At 41.4% G+C, this 23,014-nt stretch overlaps 1 protein-coding gene and 1 pseudogene across 1 annotated transcript in view; one reads left to right on the forward strand and one right to left on the reverse strand.

Moving 5' to 3' along the window:
* Positions 1 to 18,428, reverse strand: part of YWHAE (tyrosine 3-monooxygenase/tryptophan 5-monooxygenase activation protein, epsilon) — a 56,761-nt gene extending 38,333 nt beyond the window's left edge. Inside the window, exon 1 of the mRNA XM_006863221.1 lies at positions 18,213 to 18,428. Within this exon, the coding sequence (XP_006863283.1) occupies positions 18,213 to 18,276 (64 nt within the window). The 5' untranslated portion in view covers positions 18,277 to 18,428. The remainder of the gene's footprint in view (positions 1 to 18,212) is intronic.
* A 2,348-nt stretch (positions 18,429 to 20,776) lies between these two features.
* Positions 20,777 to 22,209, forward strand: LOC102832505 (annotated as a pseudogene).
* The last annotated feature ends 805 nt before the right edge of the window (positions 22,210 to 23,014 follow it).

Consider the following 23,014-nt stretch of genomic DNA (forward strand, 5'->3'; position numbering starts at 1 on the left):
ATCGTTTCTTATTTGTATGGGAAAATACCTAAACGTTTTATCGTCCCAGGTCTACAAAAGACACAAAATTCTATTGCTCTGTCTTGCTTATATAGTCACTGAATCATTGCTTTTGGAGGAAAGAGGCCTAGATGATATAAATTAAGAATGATAGAATAAATGCACTTATTTATAAACATCTAAAATGGCTCATTTTCACTAGTAAAATAAACCTGTTTGCTAATACATGGAGGCTTCAAAAAGTTCATGAAAATTGGAATTGAGCTTTTTCCCTTTTGCACATATTGCTGAACTGACAGTGGTCAAAATGAAGTTCAGTCCCATTGTGACTTCTGACTGGAGCAAAAACAGTAAGAGGCATATCAATGCACCTTTCCACATTCCCTCTTTCCAAGGAACTGAGACAGAAATACAATGTTCAGTCCATGCCCATCTGCTGAAAGGATAAGGTAGTTCAGGTTCTTGAATACTACAAAGGTCAGAAAACTTGCAAAGTAGTCCAAGTGTACAGGAAGAAACATGTTATCTGCACTAAATGGGTGCAGCAAGATAAAGCTAATGGCACAACTGTCCATGTGGGCATTCATCCCAGCAAGGTGGCTATCAGTAGGCTAAAACTGAACAATTACTATGCCAATACTGGACAAAGACAGCACAAAGATCCTCAAAAGTAAAGTCAAATCTCACCAAGTAGGAAAGGAATGGGAAAATTAAGGAACAATTGAGAAGACACAGGAATAAAATAATCTTCCATTAAAAACTGCAAAAATGAAGAATGAAAAATGTAACTTAAAGATAATGGAATTTTTCAGAAACTTTCTGTTCAATGCCAATTTGTCAGTTTTGACTCATAGCAACCCTGTACAGCAGGGGTGGGGAACCTTTTTCCTGCCAAAATTTCTAACACCATCCGCGGGACATACAAAATTATCAACATAAAAATTAGCCTACTACAATCAGAAGAATGAGAGGGAAGAGGAATGAAAAAAAATATGCTTCTGTTCTACCTACCCACTGGTTCGTGGGGCTACAGGTAAAGTCTGAGATAGAATGAAGGTGAATGGGGATACAAAATGTTGTATGAGGTTGGAATCTTAAACCTGAGTAAACTATGGAAAAGGTGTTTGGAAAATGTTTCATCCTGTAAATTCCTAACATATAACAGCTTTCATGGAATCCTGGTGTGGCGCTGTGATATAAAGCACCAGACCACAAGGACAGTTTGAACCACAATGTCAATGGTTCAAGCTCACCAGCTGCTCCTTGAAAACCCTATATAAGGTCGCTATGAGTTGAAATCGACTCCAGCTTTCAGAGGAAAAAAAAAAAAAGATAAAACATCCTGAAAGATGAAGCAGCATGTCTAAAGGTACAACTGTCAAGAGTTAAAACTGTAAGCAGACAGACAAGCAGACAGACGTTACCCCAGGAAAAACGAAACAAAACTAATGACTCCTGGGCCAGTACTCATTCCACTGTATCTTATTTCCCTCCCACTGGAAAATACATTCAACCTACATATTCTTATGTTGTCTTCATAACATGAAAGACAACACTTTGTTATGTAATAATTTAACAAAGAAATTAAGCCAAAAGACTGGTCAAAGCAAGCATTAGAAAGATGGTAAAATTAAAATTTAAGATTTATCAGAAAATTGGAATGGTATCTATGTCGCTGAAAAATTCAACAGGCTGACCAGATCTAAGAGTTACCCAGCTATAGATATAAGGCTAGATGACTCCTAAGAACTATGGGGGATATTTTCAATATTAATAAAATTCATTTATGCTACAGTTGCTACCAAGTCTGCAGTGGAATAAAACTGTGCTCCATAGGGTTTTCAAAGAACCATTTTTCAGAAATAGATCACCAGCCCCTCCAAGTAAGTAACTCAAAGGGAACACACAAGCAGACAAGTAAGCTTGCTGGCAACCACATTGCTCTACTGGTAAGTAGAAGTGGGGGAACGGGCAGCAATGAAGATACAGGTTGAGTTCACCCACATTCTATATAGACTCCCGTCAACCAGGATGAGAGACAAAAGAGGAAGGGCTGGTTGATCCTGATCCGAAGTGTGGTGAGACCTGAGGACTCCTAAGTGCAAGGACAAGGACCTAGCCTTGGAGGGCTAGAGTGAAGCGTCCAACTGATATGAAGTGAGGAGAGACACACAAGAACACCCAAACTTGCAGATAGTACCCATTTGACCTAGTTTCAATGGCATGATGATCAGAACTGAATATAAGAAGATAAATGTGATAAAGGAAACAAGTGTAAATTGCTACAATTTGATGAACTATACTTATGGATGTAGTAGTTCAAAATACAAACTGAGAGGGAAGGCATCTTCACCTCAAGGATCAAACTTATCCCCTCTGCATACAGGTAACTTAAGACATTAGCTACCTAAAAAACACACTAAGTGGCTGGCTTACAAATTTTCAAGAGAGTTTAATTTCAGAGTATGCAGGGGAAGGTAGAATCCACACTGAATAGTTTTCATCTTATTTGGATGGGTCTGGTGAATGGAGATGGGGATAAGATTCTTATGATTCAATAGTGAGTAATTGTTATCATGACTAATTGCAATTGCCACAACTATAAAGGTAGAAGTTTTGTAACATAAAGGAGGGAGTAGTTAATCTTACATTCGAAGAACAGAGGACACTAGGATCATCAAGGGAGAACATCAAGGGAGAACAGCATGAGCTGAATGTAGAGAAGCAGCCAAACCAGGGATACAAGCAAGAATGATGCCATGGAGACAGAGAGCAACTGAGAACTCTAAGAGACTCATGGAAAGAGAAAGGCTGTGTGCTGGTAACCATGAGGTAGGCTTGCCTTGGGTTGTTTAAATGATTATATATTCCTGAGTGTTTGTGTATACATCCAAAAAAAAAAAAAGGGGGGGGATAGAAGCAAATACTATTGAATGGTGATACATGCAGGGGATTACAATCTGTAGTGTAATGAAATATGATACGATGAGTGCAAAAATGATGCTCTCCCATGTAAACTACCACTGGATTCACAATAAAAGCTTTTTCAAAAAGGCAATAGAGCACCAGGTCTATCTTTCACAGCATCTCTGGGCAGATGAAAACCACCATCCTCTGAATTACCATTAACTGAACCACAAAGAGTCAATTCAGTCATTTAAGACCCCATGAAGCAATTCTACTCTGATACACTTGGGAAACAGACAAGAGTCAGAATGAGTGCAGCCTCCACAATTGCTTGTTTTTCATTATAGGGATGTAAAATAGTATTTTTAAAATTCTGTTTTGCACAAAAAAATACTTCATGTTGGTGACTGTCTTTCTTTTTTTTTATTAACGTTTTTATTGTGGATTGAGTGAAAGTTTACATGGCAGATCATCAATTTACATTCAACAAATCATACATCATGTTTCATTATTACAATGATTATAATCCCCTCCATGTACCACCAAGAGTTAACAGTTTTTCTCTCTAGTCACATTAATGTTAAAAAAAAAAAAAAATGCACTCCAGGCATATATAATAATTTACATCTCTAAAGGGCACATCCTGCAGGTCAGCCTCCTGGCCACCAACTCTTAGTCCCTCTCTTCCCACTGGTGTTGCTACTTCTCTGGATAAGGTCCCACATTCTGCTTGTGCTCTTCTCCCTTGATGGTTCTAGGGTCCTCCATTTCTGGACTCTATGATTAATCACTCACCCTTATTTTTAATACATAACTTCTACCTTTACAATTGTGACAGTTGCAATTAGTCATGACAATTATTCACTATTGAATCATACAAATCTTACCCCACCTCTTTTCACCAGACCCATCTAGACAAGATGAAAACTATTCAGAAAGGACTTTCTTTCCCCACACACACACTCTTAAAGTCCCTCTTGAAACCTTGTGAGCCAGTCACTTCTGCCTTTATCGCCCCCTCATTTTAAATAGCTAATGTCTAAGTTATGCGTCCCTATCTACCCTGTGTACAGAGGGGATAGCACTGATACTTGATGTGACGACTGCATCCCTCTCTGTTGGTCTTTACAGTTACTACCTCTATGAGTATGGAGTCCTGGTGTGGCACTGTGGGCTAATGCGCCAAACTGCAAGTCATTTGAACTGCAAGGTCAGTGGTTCAAGCTCACCAGCTGCTCCTTGGAAACCCTATACAGGGTCGCTATGGGTTAGAATTGACTTGAGTATAGGTCAGGTTCATGAAACTGTAGCAATTTACCCTTGTTTCCTTTATCAAAATAAATAAATAAAATTGTTTTATACGCTTCCTCTGGTCGAGTTCTGATTATCAAGCCATTAAGGCTAGGTCAATCTGCAACTTTGGGTGTTCTTGTGCACCTCCTATCACTCTGTATCAGCTGGATGCTTCACTCTCAGCTCTAGCCCTTTGTAGCTATGTCCTTGTCCATGGGCTTAGGTGTCCCCATGTCTCACCACACTGTGGACCAACCAGCCCTTCCTCTTCTCTCTCTCATCTCCAGGTCAATGAGCGTCAATGGACTATGGCTCAACTAAACCCATTTCTTCATTGCTGCCTTTTCCCCTCTCCCACCAGTAGACTAATGTGGTCGCCAGCAAGCTTATATGCCTGTTCATGTGTTCCCTTTGAGTTTCAGTCTTAGAGGGGAGGTTGTCCTGAAGGGACTTGATTGCTTACCCTGATGAATTCCTGGCAAACAGCTTGCTTATTCTTCTAGTATCCAGTCTGCTGACATTTTTGTTTTGGGTTTTTCCTGATGATCTTTCTTTGAAGATGTATCTTCTGTTGCTCTAGCTGTTCCAGGCTGGTCTGCTTGTCCTTGGCTAGTGGGAATGTCCCACCTCATAAGGTTGTGGATAGGACTCAGGATTCCACCTAAGGTCCTATACTCCGCAAAGGCTTTGCAAGAGGCCTATTTCACTGGGCAAGTTCTAGAATCCCTTTTAGGTGTTCCAGTCAGTTAGAGACCGAAGACAGGCTTACAGATGTTCTGTAATCGTGTTTCCCTACTTTCCTTTCTATCCCACTAAAGTATCTATTTTACAATAGTATGAAAGACAAACCAATATTCTTAAGACAGTCAAGCATTTTAGTATTATTTCCCCTCTTCAAACTTTGCTTAGATCCCTGTATCACAGAGCCCACTTGTTCCAAGTTTGAACATGCATCGCTATTTACCTCTGTCCCACTTACGCCATGCAAACCTGTCTCAGTGTTTCCCTAGCTACCTTGTTCTTCCACCCCCACCCCCCTTTTATGTATTGCCTTCCCCTGCCCAACACCTGATTAAACCCTCCACCCTAACCACACTGTTGTGGTTACCTTTTATTCCATGAAGTCTTCCCTCAGTTTAAGACAGTCTATTTTATCCTATAATCTACCTGACCTTCTCACCCCTGGATCTCTTTTCCTCTATGTTTACCTTCTTTCACACTGTAATTGTTTTGATCATAGACTGACCTTCCAGATCCTCTGTTCTTATCATTTGATTCTGTTCTTGACTCTTCCATTTGTCAACTGAGTTCAGGGTAATGCTGCCATGTACGTCATTCTCTGGTTGTTGTCTGTTCTTGTTGATTCTTAGTTCCACAGAACTTCCTTTAGGATGTTTTTCAAAGTAGGGTTGGCTTTGACAAAATCCCTTAGCTTCTGTTTATCCTAGAATGTATTGATTATATAGCATCATATTTGATTGACAGCTTTGCTGCATAAAGGATTCTTGGTTGGAAGTTTTTTCTTTCAGGGTTTTGTATGTCCCCCCTATTGCCTTTTTGCCTGAATGGTTTCTGTTGAGAGATCCAAGCTTAATCTGATTTGCTTGCCTTTGTATGTTACACTTCTCTTTTCCCCAGCTGTTTTCAGGATTCTGTCCTTATCTTTCTTTGATTTTGGAGAGTTTGAGTATTATATGTCTTGTGATTGTCTTTCAGGGTGTAAGCTTCCTGGGGTTCATTGAGCTTCCTGAATGATTTATCTTTTCGCTTTTTAGGATGTTAGAGAAGTTTTCTTCCAGCAGATCTTCAACTATCTCCTCTGTGGACTTGTGTAATTCTTCCTATTCCAGAATGCTGATAGTTCTTAAGTTATTCCTCTTCATGTTGTCCAACATCAATCTTAGGCCTTCTTCAGATGTTTTTATCCTTTTCTGTGTTTGCTCTTCTATCTTACTAGTGTTGCGAGATTTATCTTCCAACTCACTAATTCTGCCTTCTATTCTACTCCTTTGCCCTTTCAGTGTATTGTCCATTTCTGACATTCTATTATTAATCATTTGGACCTCTTTCTGCAGGTTTTGAATTCTTTCCAATGCTGTATCTATCTTATTTGATTGTTCCTATAGCACTTTCCTGACTTCTTCCTTATTTTTCTCCACTCCACTGTATAGTGTTTTGATACATTTTATAATCATGTTTCTGATTTCCTTCTCATGCATTTCCAAAGCCTGCCCATCTTACAGTATGGAGTGCAGTCTACCTCCAGTTGGCTCAGTCACTGTATCTCATTTCTAGACATGTGCTGTTTCTAGACATCATCTGTTTCTGTTTTTTTGGGCATACTCAGGAGTTATCTGTGGTCTTAATACTTAGATGAATGTGTACTTTGGTACTTTTTATGCTTTCTGATTGCCTCTGGCTAGATGTGATCAGGAGATGGGCTTCCCTTTTCAATCATCTTCCTGAGAAATTTCAATATGCCACTGATGGTTGTTGTGACGTTAACTCAGAATTTAATTTTCAGCCTATTTCCCTTTTAGTCTTCCTGTCCCACTCCACAATCCCTGTTCAGGCCTTTTTCCTAGTGATAAACAGTTCAGGGCTGGCTGTGGCCATTTTTGCACTGCCGTTTGGTTTTAAGTGGAAACTGTCACTTAAATTTCAATGAGATCTCATGTGTAATAGAACACTCACTCAGGCACCCCACCCCCTCTAGTCACCAGAATGGAGGTACACAGACAGAAGGAAACCATGAACAGATACAAAAAATCATAATAATAATGTCCACACCTTTACCTCCGCGGTTCTGTCTGGCGTCTATGACTGCTCTGATCCTTTCCCCACTTGGTCTTGCCCAAGATGGCAGTTCCGGGAGCAGCTGAGCATCTTGAATTAGAAAGCAATGGATTTCTTGCTTCTGCTACCAATTCTCCTAGCTGTAAGACTTCCAACCTTCTAAATATTCCTTTATATGTGGGGTTCAGCATTCTGGCACCATCCTCTGAGCCTGCTTGGGCCAGTATTCTGTGTTGTTGCTGACGGAGCTATTCACTGCACTTCCACCCGATCTGACTCTTCTCCCCAGGTGACTAGCTTTTGAAAATATAAATGTACTAGCTGTCGTAACAATGTGTTTTTTATCAAAAAGCACCCAATGATTTTGAGCATTTCATGATCATTCCATTATAAATGTTTCCTACCTAACTTACATTTGAATCTCTTCTGATCAAATATAATCAATACCATAATGTCCTAAGTATAGCGCCTAACATTTCTACAATACAGTGATATTCACAACCATTCCAATTCCAAGGCCCTACACAAAGTCCTTGGTAGCTTTCTATCAATCAATACCCATTCCCTGCCCTAAGTTTACACCAAACCTTTAGATAGTTCACAAAATTGGCCATATGTACTGCCATTCTTTATTGTAATCCACACAATGTAACATCATTTATCGTACTTCCTCCCCGTGTTTCCAGTTTGCATTGCCTCTTGACTATTCCTTCCAACCTTCTGAACTGTGTCCTTGGAAAAAAGCTTTTGTTTTTTTAATCTCAAATAGTTGGCTGTTTTTTGAAGTGGAGGTGTTATGGATTAATGCACTGGACAGCAAAGAAGACTTCAACTGCAAACTTGGCAGTTCAGGTTCACCAGCCACTCCTTGGAAACTCTATGGTCAGGGTCACTATGGGTCGGAACAAACAACACTTAAAAACAACCTTCTTAGTGTTATTGTTCACCTTATAGACCTGTCTCTTGTTCGGCTGAAAATGGAGCCTCAGGAGTGAACTCAGCTCCAGGCTTTAAAGGTGACTAATGGCTATAGTCTCAGGGATTCTAACTATTTATCTGACCAGTGAGCCTGATCAATATCATTGTTTTCATAATCAGTAATTTGAGGCTGCCAATCTATCAACATTTTAACATTGATTCACTTTTACATTTTCATGCTATAGAACTGTTCATCTAAAAACCCAGTCAACAGATGATACATTTGCTTAAGACGCAAGGGATAGTCTCACTATTAATCTGGAATTAACATCTAAAAAACAGCATTGAAACACAACATGATGGAAGTGTAGGTTATCTGGTGAGTGGAAGAAGGGGAAAGGCAAAAATGAAGAAATGGGCTGAGTTCAAGCACACACGTTCCACAGACTCCCGCTGACTTGGAGATGAGAGAGAGAAGAGGAAGGGCTGGTTGGTCCAAAGTATGGTGAGACCAGGGGACACCTAAGCCCATGGACAAGGACATAGCCACATAGGGCTAGAGCTGAGAGTGAAGCATCCAGCTGATACAGAGTGATAGGAGGTGCACAAGAACACCCAAAGTTACAGTTAGTGGCCAATTGACCTAGCCTTAATGGCTTGATAATCAGAACTACAGGAAGATAAACAACAAAAAAAAAACAATTTTTGATAATAGAAATGAGGGTAAATTGCTACAATTTGATGAACTTAACCAATAGTCATGGAGGTAGTAACTCTAAATACCAACAGAGAGGGAAGGAGTCGTCACATCAAGTATCAATGCTTCTGCCCCCCTCCCCGTAAACAGGGTAGATAGGGATGAGGAACTTAAGACACTGGCTACCTAAAATGAGGGGGCGATAAAGGCACAAGGTTTCAAGGGGAAGTTTTGTTTAATACCGTGTGGGGGAAGAAAGAGTCCCTACTGAACAGTATTCATCTTGTCTAGATGGGTCTGGCTAAAAGAGAAGCAGATAAGATTCTTATGATTCAATAGTAATTGTTACCATGACTAACTGCAACTGTCATAATTATAAAGGCATAAGTTTTGTAACAAAAAGTTCTGGAATTACAGTCCAGAAACAAAGGACCCTAGGACCATCAAGGGAGAAGAGCACAAGTGGAATGCGAGACCTTATCCAGAGAAGCCGTGTGCCAGAGATGGGAACGTGGAAGAGGGAGCTGCTGAGGACTCTAGATTCATGAGAAGAGAAGGACTGAGAGCTGGCGGCCAGAAGGAAGACTTGCAGAATGTGCCCTTTGGTGAAATAAATTATTATATATGCCTGAGTGTCTTTTAAAAAACACAGCTGAAAGTGAACAGACAGAAATATTGTTAACTGATGGTACATGGGGGGGATTATAATTATTGTAATGACACAAGGTGTTTGATTTGTTGAATGTAAAACTGATGATCTGCCCTGTAAACTTTCACTCAATCCACAATAAAAATCTTTTTTTAAAAAAAAGTATAGGTTATATTGCTTAGGAATAAGCAGTGTGACCAACTTTCACTTTCTGAGTACGCAAAAATATTTTAGATATGCTAAGATTAATAATTTTATTTTGAGAATTTTTATCGTTTTGCAAATGCTTAGTTGAACTAAGTCCTTAGAAATGCACTTGCTAAGAATAACTCACAAAGATAGGTTTTCTTCTCTTAATATGACCCAAGTAGAGATCAGCAGCAAAGACATTTGACCTTTTACTTCATCCAGTACAGTTTTCACAATAAAAAGTACTACCTGACAAATATAACTTTTATAATTTGCAAAACTCTTCACTATCTAACAAACTCTATAAATTAGTCCCTAAAGCAGACACTATGAATCTTTATTCTAAAGCTCAAAGTGGTAAAACTATTAGTCCAAAACTACCTACTGGAATACATATAACAAAGTATAAAATATTATCACAAGTGTCTGATTGATAGGGTCACCTCTGACTTTTAGATAATGTGAAGAAAAAAACTTAAGCTATTATGAAAGATTTTTGAAATAGTAATAAATTCAAGATTAAATTTCAGAAAAGCTAAACAAGGATCATGGCCAATTTTTTCTAACATGCAGAATTCGGTGTTCTAAACAAAATGGTCATAACAATGTGAAGGTGAGAGACATTTTAAGAAGTGTATGGGAGCGAAAAATTTCTGAACTCAGGACCCTGTTGCCAATACTAAACGTATTACTTATCTAAACACAGAAGTAGTTCAAAAGTAGACACACACATAACAAAATCAACATACTTGGCTTTGACACTATCAGTACAGAATTTCTAGCTGGAATTCCAACAAGCTCTATTTTCAGCAACCACCAGAGTCTTCACTTTTCAAGTTCCCTATTCTTATTTTGTTGTTCTTAAGCGTTGTTCCCAACTCATAGAGAGACCTTGTATAGGGTTTCCAAGGAGCGGCTATTGAGTTTGAACCACGAACCGTGCAGTTCAAACCCACCCAAAGTCCAGTGCTTATCCTACAGCATCACACCAGGACTCCTCCCTATTGTTGGAGAGGGGGAAAATACTTTGTCTTTGAGAAATGTTAGCTTCGATTTTAAAAAAAATAATAAGAAAATCTTCTGGGGACTCTCTCAGTGGTAGAGAATTAACAAAGTTTAAGAAACTTTCAAATAATCCAAAAGCAAAAACTAGCAGTAGCAAATGATCTTAATTATGATAATCATAGGGTAATTTGCCATCTAGGAAAATTAGCACTGGACTATTACCCAGAAGGTCAGCAGTTGAAACCCAGGGGAGCAACTCTTTGGAAGAACCAGTCTCAGAAACCCTATTCAGGACAGCTAAGGGTCACAATTAACTAGACTGACCATGGGTTTTGTTTGTTTGTCCCAGATACTTCTTCCTTTCAAAGTGTCCTGATTTAGGTGATAAATTACTATAGTGACTTTTTAAAGAGCTTCTGAAATTGTTCCTAGAAACATGACTAGCTTGAATATTTCATTTATGAACTCAAATCAAATAGTTGCTGTTGTTGAGTGCCTTGAGTAGCAGGTGGGTTTGAACCACCAACCTTGAGATCAAGGGCTTTATCCTACAATGCCAATCCAATTTGTCTACTTGGATATACGAGCAGTCCGTGTCTCCCCCCTCCCAGCCCCATTACAAACTAGTCCCATTACCAAATCTGTCTCTAAGTTGACTTTGTGTTGTCAAGTTCATATCTCACTTCAGTCAAATGTCCATTTAGTACATAATGTACGTTTCTACACATTAAATTAAAATTTTAAACACTTCCAAATACACTAAAATATCTTTAATATAACAATAACAACAACGTTTTGATGCACTGTCACAAAGTAGCATCTGCATATTATTCTGAACCATTGTATACACCTCAAAATTTTTAATATAATATGCTTATGGAGATTGGTTGGTAACTACAGGTTGTACATAACTGGGGGTCTGCCTATATCAGCATTCAACTAACTTTGTCAACTATTAACTGATCGCTTTGCAAACAGTAAAAGTAACGTTTTTTTTTTAAATTGCTGAGCCTCATTATCCCTTAACAGATTCTAGTTAGTGCTATCTAGGTTACTACTTGGAACAACATTTGTTAATCATTTGCAAATCTTTCCCCTCCTTAAAGTTTTGTGACTACCCATTTAAGACAAAAAGGAGGGGCAGAGGAAGGCCTCAAAAAGTACTTTACAGAAATGCATGGCATTAGCTATATCCAATGCACACAATGTGATAAACTAGTCTTTAAAATAAAGTAAGTCTTGGAACCTATATGTAAATACATATTCTGAGATTATCTAAAGCCTTCATTCTAACAGTATTCACTGTACCTTAAATTAGGATCTTACATTTTTGAAACAAGGAACCAAGTTTCTTTAGAAAAGACATAGAAGGGTACTTCAGTAAGTTCATGGGTTAAAGTCCATACTTTAATTCCATTTTTCGAAATTCCTATTACTTGAAATCATTGCTAAAAGAAACTAGCATAACTCCCACCCCACTTCCAGAAGGTACCACCTACACAAAGGTCTGTTGTGAGCAGCTGAGGAGAAAGTAAAGTTCTAATGGTAAGGAGAAAGTCATTTACTAACCAACTAACCACGTGATCTCAGAGAGCATATGGGGAAATCACTAAATCATCTCAAATTCCCTTTTCTGAACCATAAAATGAAAGTAACACTATCTATTTCAATACTGTTATGTTAAGTGCTATTGAGTAAGTTCCAACTTGTAGAAACCCTGCATAGGGTTTCCATGGAGCAGCTGATGGGTTTGAACTGCCGACTTGTGGCTAAAACTGACCTTGCAGTCCACTAAATTATCCTGTAATGCCACATGAGGTTGTTACAGGAAGTGAAAATGTACGTGAAAGTGAACTGTGAAGCACTATATGAATGACATTACATAACAAACAAATTTTAACTTAACCTTTAGCCTACACTTAAAGCTGCTCAATGTGGTTAAATGCCAATGAGTCAGTTCAGACTCATAGTTTCGACTGGTTGTGACCTTGTATAGGGCTTCTGAGTAGCAGCTGGTGGGTTTGAACTGCCAACTTTGCGGTTCACAGTCCAGTGCTGATTCTACGTTAAGTCCCAACTCAGTGACCCTGTAAAGGGTTTCCAAGGAGAGTTTGAACCGCAACCTTGTAGTTCACACAGACCTTGCAGTACAGAGCTTTATCCCAGTGCCTTAGCATTTGTGTGTGTATGTGTGTATACATATACACATACATACACACACACATATATGTATATGTGTGTATGTGTATGTATATATAGTTGTTGTTAAGTACCATGGAGTCAGTTCCAACTCATAGTGACCCTGCACAGGGTTTCCAAGGCTACAAATCTTTACGAGAGCAGAAAGCCTCATTTTTCTCCCATGAAACAGCTGGTAGTTTCAAACTGCCAACCTTGAGGTTAGCAGCCCTATTCACAACCACTAAGCTACCAGAGCTCCCCAGACATTAGTATTTGTATAATATACACTCATAGTTTTCTGAGATATAAGGCAGAAAATTCCTGTAGTCTACTTACAGACCTTAAGTCATACTTTCTCAGTACTTAAAATTCATTTGTAAAGTTAGATAACTTTACTGAACTGAACTGAAATTTTATTAACAACATGCCACATTCAAAGCAGCTCTGGTAGCATAGTGGTTGAGTCGGACTGCTAACCTCATTGTCAGCAGTTCAAAACTACCAGTCATTCTGCTCCAGTAAAGATCTGCAGCCTCAGAAACCCCATACAGGGTTGCTATGAGTCAGAACCAACTCCACGGAACATCATCATCACCATCATCACCACCACCACCACCACCACCACTTCATATTATGGAGTCCTAGATGGCGCTGTGGTTAAAGCACTGGACTGCAAACTCAGTTTGAACTACAAGGTCGGGGGTTCAAGCTCAGTCACTCCTAGGAAACTCTATGGCTCAGAATCAACTCAACAGCACTTTTAACAACAACAATATACTATATTAAGAACTCCCGGTGTGGTGAGGTAGGATCAGCACTTAACAACATGCCACATAAGGAAATTTAAATGTATTTTATATTCCATTGACCAAACTGCAAACATGAAAAGTCAACTGGTTTACACACTTTCATTTGTGCTTGCTTGTAGGATCCAAAATTTTCTCAGTTTAATTATGTGTCTTAAGTGTTCCTCCCCCATCAAGAGTTCATAACGAGACCTGTGCCACACATAGGTATAAAAGGTGCCAAAGAACATTCACAAATAATAAGAATTTAAACAATATTATCAACTGTAGTGATGTCACTGTATTTTGTAATTATATTAAGCCAAAAGAATAGAATTAAATGCATAATACTGTGCAAAAAGTATACACAAAAGAACATGATTTAATGCCCACACTAAAAGCTACCTGTAGAAGTTTTTTTAAGTTTCATTACCCAATTTTGTGTACTTGGAGTCCTGGTGTGGAACTGTATGACAGGTAAGCCCAAGACTGCTAACCTTAAGGTTAACCTTAAGGTTGGCAATTCAGTGACTCCTCAGAAACTCTATACAAGGACATATGAGTTGTAATCGACTTAATGGCACTGAATCAATCATATTGGCATTTATTCTTACTAACTTTAAATTCATTGTTGTTGTTAAGTGCTGTCAAGTAGGTTCCAACTCAGGGACCGTTTCTGGTGAGTTTGAACCACAGAATTTTCAGTACAAACCCACCTTTAGGTGCTTATCCTATGGAGTCTCACAAGGACTCCTTTAAATGCATTACTAAAGTTAATCTACTACTATCCATGTTCCCCTAACAAGACATGTGTTAAGGAGTTAATTCAAAACATGTCTCCACCATTTCCTATTAGAATAAACTAGAGATGAGGTTCTGGTATCTTAAAAAGACAGTTCTCAACTAGTCACAGAACATGAATTTCTGGAATCCATGCATTTATGCATCCAGTGAAACCAAGTGACCATCAAAGTTTTACCCCACTCTCCAGAGTAACAAAACCACCAAGTTCCCAAACAAGCCCAAATATAATTTATGCATGCCCTTTTGCTTTACCCCTAATGGGAAAAATACTTATTTTTCTCAATACTTCCCACTTTTCATCGTATATATACATGGAAGGTTAACATTTGTTTCGGGACTGTTGAAAAATTAACAGATTTGTTTAATATTAATATGGCTGTTGTTGCCAAGTGCCATCGAGTCAGTTCCGACTCACAGCGACCCTATATAAGGTTTCTGAGCAGCAGTTGATGAGCTTGAACCGCCAACCTTTCAGTTCAAACCAATCTTGCAATCCACTGACTTAACACACAGGGTCACCAAGCCTTTAAAAGCCTATTTGTTAGTTTGTTGCCATTTGAGGGGATTCCCACTCATGGTGACCCCATCTGTTAAGTGTTGCTGAGTCAGTTCCAACTCATAGCGATCCTATATAGGGTTTCCAAGGAGCAGATGTCATTGAACCGCTGACCTTATGTGTTAGCAGTCCAGTAAATATAGGAGCTCTGGCAGCATAGTGGTTACGAATCGGGCTGCGAACCTTAAGGTCAGCAGTTCGAAACTACCAGCCGCTCCGCGGGAGAAAGATGAGGCTTTCTACTCCCGTAAAGATTTACACCCTTGGAAACCCTGTACAGGGTCGCTATGGGTCGGAACCGACTCGATGGCACTTAACAACAACAACATTCATCCTAAATAAAGTGCCACATCACGACTCTACTCCACTTTCTTAGCTATAATCTTAACAGAAGCAGACAGCCAGGCCTTTAGGTATTCCTTAGACTACTGACTTGTGTTAAAGTGATGGTATGCTGCGTTTAATCTTTAGGGTGAACAATCTTGACCTCTAGTTTCATAACTTTCTGTCTGCAATCAAAATTATCCTTTTCCTATAATGTAAGAAGCTTAGCCCTTTCTCTAGCGTCACTTAAAAATTCATATGAACTGACTCCAATCTCCCAGGACAGAGTTAAATAAGGCTACAAAGACGTTTTTTCCTGTATATTCAAACAACATACAAAACACTGCAAACCAAGGAGATAAGTCAGAATTGTTGGCAAACTAACATCCATATCTCAAGTACCCAAAAATAAATCCTTCAAATGTACCTTCATTATTTTCTACTCCCCATACCTAGCAGCATGGTTTGGTGACCAGGATGAGATTTTTTTTCCCACCAAAACCAAAATTGAATTGATTGCACTCTATAAATGAAACCTATACATCTGTAGGAGTCCCTGGATGGCAGAAATGGTTGCACACTCAACTGAAAAGCTGGTGGTTCTAACCCATCCAGAAGCTCTTCTAAAGACAAAAAAAGCCCTATGCTCAATCCTTTCTTCACATGGAGGAATGAATGTCACAGCAACCAAAAACATCCATCTGTGGACAGATGTAGAGGCTTATTCTTGTTGACAGTTTTCCTCCTCCTCTTCCTTTCCAACTGTCACAGGAACTCTCAAAGGAGTTCCTTCACCTTAGAGTTCCCATTTCCCTCCCCACTTAGATTATGAAAGGGAAACCTATCATTTGAACAATGTAATAATGTGGCCCTATCAAAAAGTTTCTACTGAATAAAAGACCTTGCTTAAAAATCCTCAGCAATCACCCACAAAATATGACTAGCACTAAACTGACATGGACTTCTGGTGTGGGGCTGGGGGTCAGCACTGGAATGCAAATCACAAGGTCAGCAGTTCAAAATCCACCAACTGCTCCTTGGAAACCCTATACAGGGTGGGTCTCTATGATCCAGAACCTACTTGACAACAACGAACTGATTATTTGTTTGAAAGCTACAATCATTAGTTAACACATCATTTTTAAAAACAAGTTCAAATAAAAAACTTTCCTCCAACATCCTTCTTTGTTATCACACCAAGTGTACTCAGAGCCTAAATCCATACAGAACAGAAAAAATTCAAATACTATTTAAAATTTCCTCCCAAGGGCACTGGCAGAGGAAGAAGGGAATCAATGTGGAACAGGAAGTGGGGGAGAAAAAAATAATTTCCATTACAAGTATACCCACATTTGTTTGAGTTTTAAACATCAAATTAAAGACAAATCTGACCTTGAGCTGTACTTCCCCATCTTATTACCCTCCCCCTTCCAACAGGAACCTTCTTCTATACAAATAGCAATTTAAAGAATTACAATTAGAAATTTAGTCCCATGTCTCTCCTAAATGTGTTCTAAAGGCCTTCTCCCCTAAATTTTAAATCCCTTCATCTTAATTTCTAATGATACAAGGAGACTAGCCTTGGAGCTATTCAGGAAAGTGAAGAGACCAACATTGTATTTTGAAAAATAAGTAGCTTAGGCAAGATAATAAATTCAAGACTCATGGCATTTGATTACAACCATGTCTCATGCAACTACACCCCTCCCTCAAAGAAAAAAAAAAAGCATTAAATACAATCTACCTGCACAAAACCACGTTTCCTTCCTAACGGTGCGTTTATTAAGTACCTAAATCCAGAACGTGATGTGTGGTTGTATGTTTCGGAGAGGTGGAAAAAGGGTTAAGATGAAAAGGAGACTACTGCCTGGGACTAACTAGAAAAGACACAATGGCCATTTTGATAAAGTTCTGAAAAAATCATTAAAGAACAACCTTCAGGGAGAAGGCGCAATAAACAGAAGTGTAACTGTTCAAATCTGTGCATTAAACCATTTAATTTACATGTACAAAAAGAAATCGAATACTCTGGGATTCACTACGTTCAATAATTCAAAACCCTAAGCCTCTGATGAGTAAACATGTTAATATTTCCAATGAAGTAAAGCACAAATTCCAAGCTAGTATACATTTCAAAGAACTTTATTCTTCAACGGAAGGTCTTTCCATTTGTCCTAACCGTGAACGTAAACCAGGATGCCCCTGGTAAACTGAGGCACGGGGATTGGAAAGGCTAAAACTAAGTCATGCTCTCCATCCGTGCCTCCCGGTTTAATGTTCTATCCACCAGAACCCAAGATTTCTCAAGCCAATAAAAGGTAAGCGGAACTTCGAGCTCTCTGGAATAAGGCTGAAGAAAAGAGTGCGATTTTTCCGGACCTCCCCAGGCCAAGCAGGCGAGGCAGAACGTGAAGCCCAAAAACCCTCACTCCAAGGTGTGCCGCCCGACGGGAAGGGAATCCGATCGCAGCCTCTCAGCTGGCCTCCACCCCAAGATGAGCAGTAATGATTCCCGTTTCTCTTCTTCCTTCCCCCAGGGCTGCCCACCACCACCAGCCCAAGGAAACCCTCCGCTCGCTTAGGGCTCTCCTTTGTGAGACTCCACGGCCGCCGCCCCACACAGGGCCTCCGGGGAAAAGCCACCGCCCCCACCCGCCATATTTCCCTGAAAGGCGCCCGCGCTACAGCTGCCAGTCTCCACTCTCCCCCAGGTGGCGGGTGCTTCCTCCCCCGTCACCCCACCCAATTGTTTCACATCCCAAGACTATCCCAGACGCTCCCCTAGGGGATTGCTTGTCCGCGACTGCACCCGCCATCTCCTCCCCGGGACTCGCCCTCCCCCAGCCGCCATTTTACAACCAACTCCTCCACCCTATCGTTACGGCCTCCGGGTCCACAAGTGGCTACAACAGAAGACGCCCAAGGGGTCAAATTCCTGAGCCTGGAGCCTCCCACAGCTCCAGGAGCCCACAGGCCATTTCCTGATTCCCGAATCCACGTCCCCAGGTCAGGCTTGGAGATGATGCCGCCATTTTGTCTCCTCCCGGCCTCTGTGGGCGGCAGCAGAGGGTCCGAGAATTCCAGCCCCCCGTTGCCCCCCCAACTCACCGTCGTATCGCTCAGCCTGCTCGGCCAGCTTCGCCTGGTACACCAGATCCTCCCGATCATCCATAGCGGCGGTGACTCAAGCAGGGTCTGCGCGACGGATGGAAGCGGATAGCGTCTCCGACTCTCTCAGCCTCTCGCTCCGCGTCCGGGCAGCAAAAATGGCGGCGCCTCAATCCGGGACTTCCGCCTGCGCACGCGGACAACTGCTCAGCTCTATGGCAACCGCTCCCTGGCAACTGGCGCGGGGGGCGGATCCTGGAGCTGGCCGCCCGAAGAGACGCCCCTCCTCTGTCCGGAGCGCAGAGGCGGGAACAACGACTAGAAGGGAGAGCGGCCCCCGGGAGGTAGGAAAATGAAGGCGAGACCGGCCTGGACCGCATTTGAAGACAGCAAACGAGGGCTGCAATCAGGGACCCAGACCTGGACTTCAGGCAAAAGAGCGAGAGACCATAACGGTTTTTATTATTACAGGCCTCTCTCACAGAAATCAGCTTGCCCCTCACCTACCTTGCCCCTGTTTTCTACGCACGCCAGGCGCTGTCCTACAGATTTTCCGGACTCTTTTAACACCGGGGTGGGAGTCCTGGTGTGGCGCTGAGGGTTTAGGTCGGTTTATACCGCAAAGTTGATGGTTCAAGCTCACCAGCCTCTCTACGGAAACCCACAGGGTCGACTATGAGTTGGAACCGACTCGGCACATAACAACAACCCGGTAGTAAAGAGTTAGGCCCTGCTATGATTGGCTTTAAAAACCCTGATGGTGCCTGCAGTGGCTAAACACTGAACTGCTAACTGAAAGATCCGTGGTTCAAACCCACCAATGTGTCTCCCTAAGATGAAAGCCTTGGAAACCCTATGGGGTAGTTCTAATCTGCCCTACAGGGTCCCTTTGAGGTGGAATCCACTTGGTTTGTGTGTGGTATTGTGAGAAACCTTGTTGATACCCCAAGTACTGCCGTGATCCCTCTTGGTTATGAAGTGACCAATGAGTTATCACGAGTGCTTACCAACAAATGATCAAGAAATCCAATCTACTCATTTTAGCAAGAGTGAGCTTTTTTATTCTATTTTGCAAAATCTGGCGCCCAATCCAGAAGACATGGACAGACCCCACGCCTATTTTACAAAGCATTTTATTCTACTAGGTCAAGCTAGTCCCTTCCCCATTTCCTCATTGACTGAGTACTATGGGGTTAACACTCTTTCCCAGACACTGTCTACTTTCCCTTGATGTATAAGTATTGTATAGAAATGGTACAAAGTCACCATAGGGTCACTCTGAGTCGAAGACAACTCAACAGCAGTGGTTTTTTTGATATAGATGATTGGTTAATGAGTTCCCTCAAGTTGTTTCCAACTCATATGGAACCTGTATTGGGTTTCCAAGGAGCAGCTGGTAAGTTTGATCCACCCACCTTGCAGTTCAAACTGACCTTAAGGTCAAGTGCTTAGCCTATGGCCCTACAATGATAAAAAGGTATGACAATGCAGTGGCTCAAAAGAGGAAACAATTACCGGCTACAAGAATTATTCCCATCCCCTCCACACAAAGAGTGGGAAGGGTTGGGCAACTTGAACATTGGACACCCAAAATGGGGGGAGGGATACAAAGGTAAGAAGTGACTGGCTTACAAGCTTTCAAGAGGGAACCTAGATCCACAGGGCAGGGAGGATAGTGGAGTCTCCAATGAATAGTACCCAAACTGTCTAGGAAGGGCTGATGAAAAGAAATGCAGAAGGGTCTCATGTGATGCAATGGTGAAAATTGTTACCAGGACTGATTGTGAGGACTGAAGCATAAAGGTGCATATTTTATAGCAAAGAGGGGAGTGACTAACCTTTCAGTCTAGGAGCAGAGGGCCCTGGGACCATCAATGGAGAAGAGCGGAGAGCGGGACCCCACCCAGAGAAGCAGTGAGGCCTGAGATGGAGACAGAGAGAATGACGTGAAGAGATGGAGTGCCTGAGGAGTTGAGACCCAGAGAGGGAAAGGGGCTGTGTGCTGAGGACAGTGGGGTGTGGGGCATGCAAGGTATACCCTTTCGCTGGGGGTTGATGCATGGACGGGATGGTAACTAAGGCAATGAAACGATGTATGATAGAATGAATGTAAAACTAATGTTTCCCCATGTAAAATATCACTCAATATACAAAAAAACATTTATTTAAAAAAAAAAAAAGTATTACAATGGTAGTAGCAGATGGCAGCAGTGAGAATAGGAAGGAAAAGGAAGGAAAGGACAACTAACTAGGAATGACCCTACACTAAGGAAATAAAGCCACAAGAATCTGTAGGTGATTGGATATGGAAAGTGTGTGAGGGAAAATGAGTGACAGGACCATTAACAAAAAATAGGAATGCTAAGAAAACTTCCTGATGGAATGCAGAGAAAGATTAGTTCCTTTTAACATATAGTGGTTCTAAGGTCCCCCAGAATCACCCAGCATGGGATTGGATAAATGAAGGGAGGCTGCCATGGAAGCAGCTAGAGAGTGTGTGAAGAGGTAGAAAAGGACGAAGGACAAAGCCATGAATAATTCCAACATTTAAGAAGTAGGTGAGAATGTGTTACTTACCTCCACTCTTAGTTTGTCTGACCAGTGTCTGCTCTTATTGCCTCCTCCTCCAACTCTTAACCGGCATCTCCATCCACATCGATCAAATTGGTGTCCAAATTGACAAAGCCTGTTGGGAACTCTAATGTCTGGAACATGACATCCAGACCAACGGTCAAATGCCAAGTGACAAGACCATTGGAGGAGGACTTGACTCCTTCAACACCTTTTTCTGTGAAACAGGAGCTGGCAGGCATATGCCTAGAGCAGTGTTTGTAGACCTGGAACCCACAGTTATTGATGACGTTTGCAGTGGCACCTACTGCCAGTTCTTCCACCCTGAGCAGGTCATCACAGGCAAAGAAGATGCTGCCAATAACTATGCCTGTGGGCACTATACCATCAGCAAGGAGATCGCTTATCTCATCTTGGGCATAATTTGCAAGCTGGCTGACCAGTGCACAGGTCTCCAGGGCTTCTTGGTTTTCCACAGCTTTGGTGGGCGGACCAATTCTGGGTTCACATCCCTGCTGATGGAAATGCCTCTCTGTTGATCATGGCAAAAAATCCAAACTAGAGTTCTCCATTTCCCCAGCTCCCCAAGTTTCCACAGCTGTAGGTGAACCCTACAACTCATTATCACCACCCACACCACCCTGGAGCACGCAGACTGCCTTCATGGAAGACAATGAAGCCATCTATGACATCTGTCACAGAAATCTCGATACTGCGCACCCAATTTATACAAACCTTAACTGCCTTATTGGTCAGGTTATGTCCTCTAGCACTGCTTCTCTCAGATTTGATGCTGCCCTGAATTCCAGACAACCTAGTGCTCTGACACAATTCCAGACCCACCTAGTGCCCTATCCTCGCATCCACTTTCCTCTGGCCACATATGCCCCTGTCATTCCCAGCTGAGAAAGCTTACCTTGAACAGCTTTCTGTAACAGAGATTACCAATGCTTGCTTTGAGCCAGCCAACCAGATGGTGAAATGTGACCCTTGTCATGGTAAATACATGACTTGCTGCCTATTGTACCATGGTGAAATGGTTCCCAAAAATGTTGATGCTGCCATTGCCACCATCAAGACCAAATGCAGCATCTAGTTTGTGGATTAGTACCCCACTGCCTTCAAGATAGGCATTAATTACCAACCTGCCACTGTGGTACCTGGTGGAGACTTGGCCAAGGTACAGTGAGCTATGTACATGCTGAGCAACACAACAGCCATCGCTGAGGCCTGGGCTCACCTAGAACACAAGTTTGACCCAATGTATGCCAAGCTTGTCCTTGGTCACTGGTATGTGGGTGAGGGGATGGAGGAAAGAGAGTTTTCTGAGGCCCGTGAGGACATGGTTGCCCTTGAAAAGGAGTATGGGGAGGTTGGTGTGGATTCTGTTGAAGGAGAGAATGAGGAAGAAGGAGAAGAGTATTAATTCCTTCCAGCCTTGCAGCATGCCACACTCAACTTCAGCTTCTGTGTCATCTGACAAAGCTCAAAGCTTTCTGGTTAGATTGTCTTCACTAGCAACTATAATCAGGTCTTATTTTTCCATGTGTACCTGTACCTAGCACATTATTCCATCATGTTTCCAAGTAAAAATAGTAAGAAATTAAAAAAAAAGGTCGGTGAAAGCAGAGGAGTTAGTAAGTAAAGGAGGAGATTGGGTGGCTCTCCACGCATTCCAAATGACAACCCTTCACCCTCTTACCCTAATTCCTCAAATTTCAGTGATGAAACACTGACAGACAAAAGACTCAACAAATCACTTCACCTTTATGAGCTTCATGTTCATGTGTAAAGTAAAGCAATCTGCTAACCTCAAGAGATCCAACCCATCCAACTCCGCAGGACACTTCACAGTAGTTAATGTCATGGGCTGTCTGCTCTTAAAGCCTTGGATTCAAGGGCTACATACTGACTGTGCAAATCACTCCACTTCTTTACGTTTCAGTTTTCTTACCTATAAGGTGAGAACGATATTTTCCTCATACAAATGAGAATTAAATGGGAAAGTACACGAAAAATGCGTGATACTCAGTATTAACTTTTTATTAATGTTTCTATGGCTCAGGCTTGAGTGAGAATCAGGAGGCGTTGGTGTTGAAAAATACAAGTGAGAAGAGTTTCAAAAATAAGGGTGTGGCCCTCCATACACAGAGTAGACAGGAATGGGCAACTTGGACATTGGCTACCCAAAATTATGGGGGAGGGGGGAGCTACAAAGGCAAGAAGTGACT

The sequence above is a fragment of the Chrysochloris asiatica genome, unplaced genomic scaffold (assembly GCF_000296735.1).
Source record: "Chrysochloris asiatica unplaced genomic scaffold, ChrAsi1.0 scaffold00054, whole genome shotgun sequence".
NCBI lineage: Eukaryota > Metazoa > Chordata > Mammalia > Afrosoricida > Chrysochloridae > Chrysochloris > Chrysochloris asiatica.